Here is a 13,398-nt window from a genome sequence, read left to right as displayed (position 1 = left end):
GCCACCATAGGTTCCCATACACATTTTGAGCCATAAGGCGAGGGGTATTCAGCTGGTTGCAATCTGCAACCTCACAGCTTGATGCACTAAATCCTCCACACATGACCTTTAACTCAGAAAGAAATAAGCTGATGATACATTTTCCTTATCACAGCTGTAATACTGGGCAGCACAGGGATGCAGTGGTTGGCCATGTTGCCACACCGTAAGAGGGTCCAGGTCTGAGCCTGCTGGCCAGCTGGGGCGCTTTTATTTTTTCTGGCTTACTTCCACAGTCCAAAGACATGCAGGTTAGACTAATCAGTGACTTTAAATTGCCAGCAGGTGTGAATGTGACCATGAATGATCACCTGTCTCTATGTGCCAGCCCTGTGATAGGATAGCGTAGAGTGTACCCTGCTTCTCGCCCAATGTCAGGTGGGATGGGTTGCACCCCCCTGCTACATTTAAAAGGATAAGCAGTTGCAGAAAATAGATGGATGTATATTTATAATACCTGGGCTTACAACCTCTACACTATAACAATTGCAATTACTGATTCTTTGTTGTTATCTATTTTACATGGATCTTTGGCTGGTGAGAAGACTAACTTTCCCAACTTGTGGCAAGGTGGGAATATCCTGCCGAAAGGTACGATTTTGGAACGTGGGGTCAGAGTTGTCTCGCCTTTAAACCGGCAGCAGAGTAACTGTGCCAAATCAAAGTCTCTGTAAAAGGGTCAGCCAGCAGGAGGGGACCATAGACAGGATGGGTGTAATGTTTTGATGATGTGTCACCTTGAGATTTAAAAAACAGCAGCTGATAGCAGTTGACAGCTAACTCAAAGGAGCAGAAAAACAGCTGAAAATGTCAGCAAATTGGGAAAACAACGAGGTCACTGAAGCTCCTTACCCTCTGAGCACAGGTCGAGATCAGCCGCCACATTATGCTTTTGTTATTGCTGGTGTTATATGTCACACTACAGGCTGAGGCTGTTGTGTTAAATTTCACACCTGTCATGCCTCTTTTGCTTCCTGAATGGCAGCATACTGTCTAAAATCACACACTGGGGCAGCATTATGCTGGCGTTGTTGGGCTCTGTATAAGGCAAAGCTGGTGTAATGAAGGGCCTTTATCGTGGCCCTTGCATAAGATCTCTGTGTAAGAAGTGTTACGTGCGACCTCTTTAACGGGAAGTGGGCTGGAAACATTACAATTTTAGCCAGGGACAGGGTTTTCAAGAAACTCATGGAGCTACTGTAAGCTGATTAGCTGATAAAATCTGCTAATGACAGTTGTCACCGGACAAACTTGACAGAAACACACCAGAAATCAGATGCTTGTTTTTGTCAGCCTAATTAATTCTTCATGTGATGGCCTAATGAACTGCACTGGAGCTTTTCCATGACCATATGTGGGGTTATCTTCCAGCTCTACAGCCTTTTAACTCAACTAAAGAACTGAATTTCAATACAAAGATTTTGTGTCAAATGATGGTCTCAGAGCTATTTTGGAGGGATTACATCTCGCCAAGACGGAAATTGAATGCTTGCCATCATTTGTCATGATAATGGAAGAATTTATTGGAAAAACTACAGAATATTGACAGAAACTTTGAAGCTACTGGTCTGAGCATTGACATATTGGTGACATCCCATCCCATTTCTTTTTTGTCTGCCTCGTCTTTCCGACTGTCTCGCCTTGATTGTAATTGTGTCTCCTCTCCTCATTTTGACATTCAGATGTGCTTGACTGGTAAAGGCTGAACACAACACCTCTGCCTTCGCCTTCAGAGCTAATAAATTCTCTCTTTGCTCACACCGACTCCGTTGCAGCCATCTCTTTCACTCTGGGCTCTCTTAGCCACCTATTACCCTCCTTTCACACCTCGTCTCTCTCACCAGGATCCCAGGCTTGCCACTATGTTCAAACTCTATCCGTCACCCCAGACTCAAAAACTCTCTTTGTATTTCCACTTTCTCTTATTCTTCACTTCAACTTCATATCCCAGCCCTGCATTTTCATCTCTGCATTTCTATATGCCATTCTTTATCCAGTCCTCTCTCCTCTCTTTTGTCTCAGTTTACATCCCTGCCTTCTTTCCCTCTGTCTCCCTCCATTTACATTCCATTACATGGCTTTGCCCTTGGTTTTAATCTGATATGCCTTCTGTCTTGCCGGTGCTGTCTCAGCGCGCATGTTGTGTCTTTCACTTCATTTCAAAGACATGCATCTTTTACAGTTATGAAATGAAGGCAAGCGGTTCCAAGAAGAACTCAATGACTTTAAGTGACATAATGAAAAATGAAACATCAAGCGAAGAGGCAACAATAATTGAATGCTGGAAAAACATAATCTGTATACTGTGTATGAGCTCTGATTTCCTTCCACCTTTCTAAATGGTCACTGGTAAAATGTGTGCAGCCTAAATCTGTGCTGAGCCTGTGCGGCCGTGCGTCTGTCTGCATGACCTTCTCTCATCCTCCCTTCCCTTCTTTTTCCCTCCTTTGTCTGTGCATCCTGGCTGCTCTCCCACATTTTGCCTGAACAAACAGCAGAGCCAAAAACACCCTCCTCTGCATATACATCTCTCCCTGTGGTTCTCCTTTCATCCCTCAGTCCCTCCATCTCCCTCCTCCCTCCTCCTCTTCCTCCTCCTCCTCCTCCTCCCAGTGGACTTTGTCTCCTTACTTTGTTGCAGTGCTGTTAGCGGTCCCTTTGATTGTGCTGCATTTTATTCAGTTTTATTTCCACTGTTTCACTTCGGCATCAGCATAATCATTATTGAGATTTTTTTTCCCAAGGTCCTTGACACCTTGCTTTTTCCTTTTACTCTGCCCCAAAAATATGCACGGCTTCCACCTCTGACTGTTTCAAAACAACTATGCTATTTCATCAATCTTTTCTTTTATCTGCCTTTATCTCCCCTCTCCCTCTCTGTCTGTCTGTCTGTTCACTGTTGTCATGCATGGTTGAGTAGAACATAGAGTAACCGCTCCACCGCTGTCCAAATCAGAATCCTGATAAGCATGTGTGTGCATTGATCTGCACATGAATGTTTGTAAGCACCTGTTACGGCATATGCAAAAATAAACGGCGACACAGCAGATGTGTGAACGTGTGTGCCCCTTGTGCATGTCCCCTGCTAAAGTGCATTTGCACATTAATGCGTGGGCATTCAACAAAGAGAATGTGGTGGTTTTTTTTAAGTGTCTGAGTCAGATAGCTGTCTGAGTCTTCGCGCCTCTGGGGATTGGGTATGTGTCGCTATTACTGCCCAGTCTTCATTAAGTTCTATCCAGCTGTGCATGTATGTGTATGTGTGTGAGGTTTTTTTTAGTTTGTGCAAGTGAGTCTACATGTGTGAGAGCGATCTCCTCCTCCTCCTCCTCCTCCTCGCTACACCACCACACCCCACTCTCCTTCCCTTCACATCCCTTCCTCTGTCCCCCAGCACGAGTGGCCCCTCCTGGGGTATCATTACTACCTACACCTGGCTCCCTCCTCATCTTCCTGTATCAGAGCTATCAGACTAGCCCTTTCTTCTGCCCTCCATCAAACATGCCCCATCACACAGCTAAAGTCACACAGCCCACACACACAGCTGAGCACACACATTCGCATCCATACGGACACTCAGCTGTGTGACAGAGACAAGAGATAGACGGAACATTGTTTTTTTAGAGAATTCATAATTTGCACGCCGCATATTCAACACTATACCAAACAGATTGCAATCGCGCCTGATAATTGAATTGAGTGAGACAGGAAAATAAACATGCACAGACAGAAAGAAACACCAATGCATCACGGTGCGCCGCCTGCAAAGTCTATGAGACATTGATAGGCAAAATATTGATTTGAATACATATAGTTTTACACAATTAGACACAGTACAAAAATAAATTCACAGCCTGCTCCAGGCTTCTGTTTTGCCAGCCACTGTACATACAGGTTGAGATTTGGAGCCAAACTGACCCCTGGTGGCGAAACTGACAACAGCAACAGAATTTGAGGGGGTTTCTGTCATGCTAAAACCGTCTCTATGCAGCTCATACTTCGTGTGTAGGCAACTGAAAACTGTCAGAGGAATACCACTGTGGGTTACTCAGAGGCAGGGACATTTTCTTACCAAAAAAAAAAAAAAAAGCCAAACTACTCTGACAAGAAATACAGTCAGAGTTTGTGAAGATGAAATGGTTTCTATTTTTATCACTGCTGCGTTAACCCTGATCTCTAAAGCAGAGAGGGGAAGTGATAAGGCGATAATGTACAAAGCTGGATCGTACCCTCGTGATGAAAATGGCTGTGTAATAGTAATGATAAGGGACTTCTGTCTGCAGGGCCGTTTCTGTACTTGTTCCTTTCTTTCTCGAGAATTCCTTACTATGTCTGACTCACGGGTTGTGACCACAATCTTTCTGTCCATTTCAACTCCATTAGCATCTGTTTCTACCTGTCTATCTGCATCTCTGTCAGTTAACTCCCGTCTCATGCTGCTGCTCTGTCTGTCGGCTCATCACGTTGCCTGGGTCTTTGGATCCGTGTGGGCAGCCAAGCAGAACTCACAGCCTCTAAGACCCCTGCGCTGCGGCTCAGCAGAGGAGCTACTGTATGCACAGCACAGAGGCGCAGGGTAAGTCAGCATGGGAAAGTAGAGTCCCGACACTTGAAGTCCAATCACACACTTTTTATGATCAGTGATTCTGTCTATGAATGTTCAGCAGGTCATAAGCTTGGAAATTGCTCCCAGACTTCACAGGTGATAGGAATATGTGAGTTAGGCAGCGTTCACAACAAATAAATAAATAATCAGGCGTTGTGACAATTAGCTGCAGGTGAGTGGAGGGCAGAGACCATCTACAGAAATCTTGTGGTCTGATCCCCAGCCCTAGCAGCGTGACGTTGAGTTGCGTTTCTCCAAAAGTTGGTTCTGTTTTAATTTTTACCCGCAGACAGCTGTTTTTTGCTGCCCCTTCTACCCACATTTAAATGAATGGGAGGACAGGCATTTCAGTGCAATGCCTGATGTAGTGTGAATGCAGCTTAAGGGCCCTAACACACCACCTGACTGTTGCCTCAGTTTTGGTGGTGTGTCTTGCACCGTTGGCCCTTTTTGACTTTGTTCGGTCGATTCAGCATGTTAAATCAGAGCCTGCAGAGCTGTCTGTAAATGAAATCACCATGATTGGCAGTTAATCTCAGTTCATGAGAAGAAAAACGGAAAAGAGAAAAGCAAACAAACGGCTAAAGTCAAAAGGATGTGAAATCTAAAGGGTAGGTAAGATTGTGTTTTTAGGCGCTGAGCTTGCAGCTTGTAATTGACCTTTCGCTTAGCTCCACCCCTTTGTGATGGTCCAACAAGCTGTCAGAGTAAGCATGGAGCCCACACTGTAACTAACTGCACTCCCTGAAGAAATATTATCATATTTTTGGAAGAATTAAATAGTGATTCCAGAGAGAAGGATATATCCAGGATGTCAAACTGACTCAGAAATTTCACTGATATTGAACCAGCTGTGTGGCATTGCAGTGTGTGCAGATGAACGGTGTTTGGCTTCCCCTCCTGTGCCACTGCCAGTACCCCGACCTCCGCCGCCAGACGGGCAGGAAATCTCCCGGGAAAGTCAAACAACATTAGTATGCACACAATGCGATGACACACAGCTGGTTGAATATCAGCAAAGTTTCCCTGCTTCCCTTCACTGGTTCCTGTACAGCAGAGTCAATCTTTTTTTCACTGTTATAATCATTAAAAAGCAAAAGCAGCACGTGTATACATTCAGTAGGCTATATCTTCAGTAGCTAGCTAGCTAGCTAACCCTACACTTTTCAGGTTCTGATTTTGGTTTCGGAAAAGGGAAGAAAGGTACAGACCGTTTCAAACTGGACAACATAAACATTCTAAATGGGTCCCTTTGTATTTCCTGTTTGAATGTATGTTAATGCAGAAGCTGACAGGAAGTAAACAGGGACCAAAGTTGTTGCCCTAGCAACAGAATAGCAATGAAACGGTCCATATCTTCTCCCAGCCTCTCCAGGTAACGAGTATCATTAATACACGACGTGCCCCAGGCACAACATTTAGCTCCAAATCCACAAAACCAGCCTGAAAATGAAGGAAATCTGAAACGACTGCATTAGAGTCAATGGAGCACAGCTGTGTTGTTGTCGGACCCTGGTCTGAGCCGGCCCGATGCTACGTTATGATGGCCAGTCTGCGCCTCGGGGCGGGATTTAGCGAATGGTCAGTTGTTTGCTAGTGCATGATAAAAATCATGTTCTTGTTAATGTGCTAATTGGCTAACTAGCCCCTTGGATCCGTCCTGTCGGTCCTTCGGTATTCCCTTTTTTAATGGCGAATACAGACTACAGCTGCCTGCTGAGTTATTTCCTCTCAAGCAGACACAGGATGTATGCTACCTGGCCACTGGCTGTAGTCTTAATGGTGTGTTCAGGTACAACTTTATGGCCAAGAGACAGGTGACATGAGACGATGCAACAGTGGACCTTTGTTGCCACTAGTTCTTTAATGACTGCTTGGTGTGTCTGGGCCTTAATGGTGGTCAAACATCTGGTGCATTTAAATAACAACTGAGGCTCTATTTTTAAGTGGCATTTCCGTTGTTGGTGTGATATATAATAGTGTCCTTCTGACCTGATGATGTTTCTGTCAGCAAGGGTGTATAAATGAACAGTGTTTCCAGACTAAGCTTAGTTAGACACAAAGAGAAATGTCCCTGTATCAAGTGGATATACATACAGCCAAGCCCAGGCAGGTGGACAGACAGGTGTATAACCAGATAAGAAGAGACACGCAGACAGATGGATAGGCAAGCAGTCTGGCGTGGAAACTCTGCCACGAAAACTGGATCACAATCACTGTACAGCTTGCCAAAACAACTAGAAACAACAAAGTGGTGGCGACGCTCCCAGGTCATTCTGACTCCATCTTATTTAATCTTTTATGCTTGGTTAGTTTGTGGAGGGGAAACCTAGATCCAAGACAAAAACTGGACCCACAAAAATCAGAAAAGGCAGGTCTTCGTCCTCATGCAAGCAAACTAAGGTGCAGCAAACTACTGTGTGGTTCACTGGGACTACTCCAGACAAGCAACAGCAAACAAGCCAGCAGCACAAGGTTTATGCTTATGAGGAGACAGATGTTGACACCTGGAAGCAGTTTGTCATGGTTGGAAAGCCTGTTAATACAAAATTAGCCGAGGGCAAGAATTCAAGTCACACTATGTGTTCTTCACTGATATGAAAAAACTGTAAATTATGCAAAAGAGCATAAACATCATGCTCCACTAAATGTACAGATTGGAACCTGTTTATTGCTCTGACCGGGTGGGATGCCTCATTACCAAATTTGAAAAACAACGGAGCTATGCGTGCCTTCTTTAGTCCAGACTCTATTTCAACTAGTAAACCTTTATATGTCAGATAAATATACCAAACTGCAATTACATAAACTTTTCCACTCTGGTTAGTAAAACAAAAAACAGCAAGTATTTGACAACATGATTACAGACCAACTTGTAAAGCGATGCTTTGCTCTATTGGATTGAGCAGAAATGGTGTAATGTCATCTGTTCAAATCTGCAGATGTCTCCCTCTGAGAAAAGGAGTAATGATATGTGACTGCGAGAGACCTCAGAGAGAGTTTTCATTTTGAGATGAATGATGATAAACAGACTTGCTGAAAGATTCTGTCAGCAGCCCAAGACAGATAACTTTCCTACAAGCATCAGACAATGACAGTGAAAGATCCACCGTCACTCTGTCTGCAGCTGATGTGAAAGAATGAGCATGCAGACACGCGGATAAGATAAAAATGAAGGAAGGAGGCAGAGGCATCGGTATTCAGATTGATGTGTTGCAAGACTTGTTGGACGGGTTGATAGAAGACACAACTTGAGAGTGAAAATGTGACACTAAAATTGATAGAATAAACTTTGAATTTCTTGTTGCTGATGTAAATGTCTAAGTGGAAGTCAAAGAACATATTTAAGGAGTTTTAAAGTCAGTTTTATGGTCGGCAGCCTTTAGTTCAAATGTGCAACTGACCATTTGCAATGGATGTCCCTGATAATAATGTTAAATGCAGAGCTTTAGCAGGTTAAGTGTATGCAGAGTCATCCGGTTTATCACCCCTTTTCAGTTGGATGATTTCAATTGTCAAATACAACAATAGTCCCTTTTGGTTTGTGTAACTCGGACTGCCAAAGCTAGAACAAGGACCCTGGATTTTGTTTCCCCTCTTTAACAGTGTAGTCATGCTAGGAGGGAATTGCTTTTTGGCCAGTAAGAAGAAGACGATAATGTATCCAAGGGTATTTCAGAAACTGCTGATCTACTGGGATTTTCACACACAACCATCTCTAGGGTTTACAGAGGATGGTCCAAAAAAGAGAAAGTATCCAGCGAGCAGCAGTTCTCTGGGTGAAAATTCCTTGTTGATGCCAGAGGTCAGAGGAGAATGGCCAGACTGGTTCAAGATGACAGAAAGGCAACAGTAACTCAAATAACCACTCGTTACATGTAAGTTCTGCAGAAGACCATCTCTGAACAATCAACACGTCAATCCTTGAAGCAGATGGGCTACAGCAGCAGAAGACCACACCAGGTGCCACTCCTGTCAGCTAACAGCAGGAAACTGAGGCTACAGTTCACACAGGCTCACCAAAATCTGACAACAGAGGATTGGAAAAACATTGCCTGGTCTGATGAGTCTGGATTTTTGCTGCCACATTCAGATGGTAGGGTCAGAATTTGGTGTAAACAACATGAAAGCATAGATCCATCCTGCCTTGTATCAACGGTTCAGGCTGGTGGTGGTGGTGTAATGGTGTGGGGGAGATTTTCTTGGCACACTTTGGGCCCCTTAGTACCAACTGAGCATGGTTTAACCACCACAGCCTACCTGAGTATTGTTGCTGACCGTGTCCATCCCTTTATGACCACAGTGTACCCATCTTCTGATGGCTACTTCCAGCAGGATAACGCACCATGTCACAAAGCTCAAATCATCTCAAACTGGTTATTGGAACATGACAATGAGTTCACTGTACTCCAGTGGCCTCCACAGCCACCAGATCTCAGTCCAATAGAGCACCTTTGGGATGTGGTGGAACAGGAGATTCACATCATGGATGTGCAGCCGACAAATCTGCAGCAACTGTGTGATGCTATCATGTCAATATGGACCAAAATCTCTGAGGATTGTTTCCAGCATCTTGTTGAATCTATGCCACGAAGAACTCAGGCAGCTCTGGAGGGAAATGGGGTCCAACCTGGTACTAGCAAGGTGTACCTAAATAAGATCAGTGTATATTGGGACTACAGTATCTTAACAAAACCTGGGAAAGCATCAAACTGTTCATCATGCTAAATTCCGCCAGAACAATACTAAATATGCTAAATACACTCGTCCTCTGTGGCATTTCTTTGGAGTATATCAGAGCAAAATCAGCAGGTCAATTCACATTCTCAGGCAGAACCTGACATCTGGCCAATCAGTAGCCTTTTAATCCCCAGTGGAAATTACACCTCAAAATCTATCTATGCCAAATGGATTTTTATAAAAGATAGATTTAGAAAAAATGTGAACCTATTCTTGAAGGGTTCATTTGGTACAATGGACTCCATCATACCACTGTCAACCCCTTTCTTGGTGTGTTAAATCTTATTTCTGATCAGAGCTGGTCCACAGATTTTACTGACTACCCTGGCACTTACTGAATGATGGGAACGTTCTCATGCCTCTGAGAAACTCTAGTACTTTGGACTGGTATCAAAAACTTTTCAGACACAGTTCAAAAGCTCCTTTCCCTCTCTCGTAACTTCCACATCTATATTGATCTAAAAGGAAATAGATTTTGGAAAGTCAATAGGCCGAGATGTTTTGCCTCGTCATTAACTGCATGTCGTCTCTCTTCTTTTTTAAGTCATACCAATATTGATGTGTTTTTCTCACGGCTCAGACAGTCTGCTGCCACAGACACCTCTCACTAACACCTGGCATCTCAATTTTCCTTCCATTTTAATTTTTGTCCAAAATGGTTGTGTGTGTGCGAGAGTTACAGCAGAGTGGATCTCTCCTCTACAATACAGTTAACAACGTCTTCAGCTGGACAGTCTAATCTTTGACTTATACTTTATTTGGCTATGTGCTTCTATAAACATATCAAATCACTGACTTGTACATGTTTCTTCCACTAACAAACGTTGCCAAACTTAAGTCTGCTGTATCACAGCCTGAGCTAGAGATGACCATTCACACTTTTATATCATCCAGGCCACACTGCAGCAATGCCCTTTTCACCTGCCACAACACGTTGTCCCTGGACCTTCTATAAATGGTCTAGAACGCTGCAGGCTATTAATCAGGTCCAGCAGGATGACTCACATCACACCAATCTTATAATCTTTACACTGGCTTCTCCACAAGTTCAGGATTCATTTTAAGGTTCTTATTTTCACTTACAGAGCTCAGCATGGTCAGACACCTATACCCTCCTAAGACCCAAACTTTCCTTTAGTATGCAATTTAAGTTCTCTTGCTATTTGGGATCAGAGGGACCCGATAATTTAAAAAAAAGAAACTTTGTTAATGATAATTAAGTCCCATGGTCTTCAAATGAGTACTTCCTAATAAACAGCATACATGTCTGACCTGCTCCATCCTTATCACCAGTTGCTCTTACAGAGCTTACTGGTTATTAATTGCCCTTGTCTGAAAACAAAAGGTGATGGTGCCTTTGAGGTGGTGGCCCCAACACTGCGGAACACTCTTCCTTCAGACGTACAGTCTGCGATCTCTGTTGACGCCTTTAAAAAGCAGCTAAAGACTCCCTTATTCAAACTGACCTTTGTCTCACCTCTTACTGTCTAGTGGTTGTAATTTTTGTGTATTTTAAGATCTGTTGTTGCTCATGTTTTATTGTTTGTTTCTTTTTATTGCTTTTTCCTGTTTTTTTTTATGGTCTTATTTGTAATAATTCTATTTCTGTGAAGCACTCTGTGACCCTGCTCTGTGAAATGTGCTACATTACATAAACTTCACTTACTTAAAAAACAGTGCTGGGTAAAATCCCAGTTTCCTTCTAATAACTTTGTTAAAGCTATGAGACAAAACCACAGTTCACCCGTGTTTGTTATAGATTTTAGTGAGTGAGCCATCCCATTCACCATTCTCCTTATTAAATTTCACCGAATAGCCTGATTGCCTGCATGAAGTCTGAGGGGAGATCAAAGTTCGATCTCTGCAAGTGATGAAGCACCATGGATATAATGAACCCAGCAAACGGTCTCATCAAGGAGGACATGTGACCATTTCTATTGTCCCGGGGATTTCCTTGTTCCGTGACTTTGACTTGCAATTACAGTAACATGGGAACCAAATCAGATACTTCTGACATGAATCATTTCTCTTTTTGCAATCAATTCAAATATGAAACCAATGTAGCGGCACCATCGTGTAGGTGCACAGTGTTTGTGGAAGTTTGTGAGAGAGCGTGAAGAAGATGCAGACATGAAGATGCAAACACATGCATATGTTTTAAGGCATACTATGCAGGATTTTCACATAAAACAATTTCTAGACTCGTAAAAAGTATGCCCTCTCACTACAAGTGTGTGGTGATGTATTTAAGTGCAGTGACTCTGCCCTCTGTAGTTTCTTATTTTCTTCTTATTCTGCTGTGTTCGGGACATTCCTAGACACAGCATGCAGCGTAAAGGACCTGGAAGTCTCATTTATAAAACTCTGTGGAGAATCCACACTAAATGTTTGTGTACAAATGAATGAGAAAATGTATGTACAGTTAAAAAAATATTCTGAATTATAAAACCCTGCATACACCTGCCAGTGTGCCATTTCCTTTTGTTAACCCTAAATCAAGTTGGAACTGTCCGCACATGGACCAGCCTCATATCTCGCCCTCTACATGCCTATAATCAATCATAAATGGTCACCACAAACCACTCATTAATGCTGACATAAACATGAGTTGGCTGATCAGTAGTTCTGTACGGTAAATCATGGCAACGACCGAGAGAAAAAACAAGAAAATGAATGTTCCTGGTGCAGAAATCAAGGTGCTACATGACATTTAAAAAAAAAGGGTGGATGCCAAAGAAAAAAGCACCCTTACATCTTTGCTAATTTACACAATCCACATATGCAGGTGGTGAAGAAGCGGGTGAGAAGCGGAGTACTGCAGTGTCTCCAGCGTGCTCTGCGCACCTGACAGCACACTCCTGTTCCCTGCAGCCATTTTACACAAACATCTGAAAACTTAAATTGTACTGGGTGATATTATTGAAAACTGTTGGTGCAGTGTGCTGCAATTATTCAATGCTGTTTGATGTTATCTTGGTTTTCTACAACTGATGACATTAATCAGTCAGCTGGGATAGCGTTGTTGAGGTGGAAATGACTCAGTATATTCACGCTTATTATCAGGTAAAGGAAAGCCAACTTTCTTGATTCCTGTCACCTGCCACAGCCTGGCATCATTCAGCTGCGCACAGTGCTCTCTCGAGTGTCAGCAGCGTACAGTCCGGCCCTGACCCTCTCCTCTGCGCTCCGGCGGTGGGGAACTTGATGGTGAGACAGGACTAATGAAATATTGAGCGGGATTTGATTTGAGATGTAAGGTGACATATGTTTTGCAATCAGAAGGTGCTTAGGGAGAAGTCATGGCTCACTGATACAAACACAAATAACACTGCTGCATTTGAATGTTTATGAAGTGGATCTATAGGAAATGTGTGATATGAGGTGAATTTTTATGTGTGAGAGATCATTATACTTATAATGATTCCTCTCACATCTAATTCCACAATCTGGCTTCAGTTTATCACCTCACCATCTGTGTTGCCAATTTCCTGTCTCCAAAATGTAAGTACACATGGGTCAGTGTTTCCCTATATTTATGCACAGTTTTACACTTAACGACAATTCCTACATACTATACCTTTAAACATAGCCAAAATCTAATCATAGCCAGTCTCTCAGCTGGGCATAACTCACGTTGTGAAGGCAGGATTGTACTTGGCTCCCAGGTAGTACGAGTACAGGTTGAACATGCCGATCATGAAGGCCACAAACACCATGATGAAGATGACCATGAACTTGAAGATATCCTTGACCGTGCGCCCCAGTGAGATTTGCAGCGGGCCGAAGCTCTCGTTGGCTGGCAGGATGTAAGCGATGCGCGAGAAGCTCAGCACCACAGCGATGGCGTACAGGCCTTCTGAGATGATCTGGGGGTCTGAGGGACGCCACTTGTTCCTGGCTGGAGGAGAAGAAAGGAAGAGAGAAGCAGCTGAGTACGCTGTTACTGTATCATCTGAATTAGCTACTGCAAATCTAAAGGGGTCATATGTACCTTTATCTCTCGTTGTTAAACA

At 43.3% G+C, this 13,398-nt stretch overlaps 1 protein-coding gene across 1 annotated transcript in view; it reads right to left on the bottom strand.

Annotated features, from left to right (window-relative positions):
• The window catches only part of LOC125894890 (short transient receptor potential channel 7-like), an 85,407-nt gene that overhangs the window by 27,057 nt on the left and 44,952 nt on the right, over positions 1-13,398 (bottom strand). The window contains exon 7 of the mRNA XM_049586559.1: positions 13,019-13,283. Coding sequence (XP_049442516.1) covers positions 13,019-13,283 — 265 coding nt within the window. The remainder of the gene's footprint in view (positions 1-13,018; positions 13,284-13,398) is intronic.

The sequence above is a fragment of the Epinephelus fuscoguttatus genome, linkage group LG9, assembly GCF_011397635.1.
Source record: "Epinephelus fuscoguttatus linkage group LG9, E.fuscoguttatus.final_Chr_v1".
Taxonomy (NCBI): Eukaryota; Metazoa; Chordata; class Actinopteri; order Perciformes; family Serranidae; genus Epinephelus; species Epinephelus fuscoguttatus.
The sequence above is the reverse complement of the archived record's forward strand: the minus strand, read 5'-3'. Positions and strand labels throughout refer to the sequence as shown.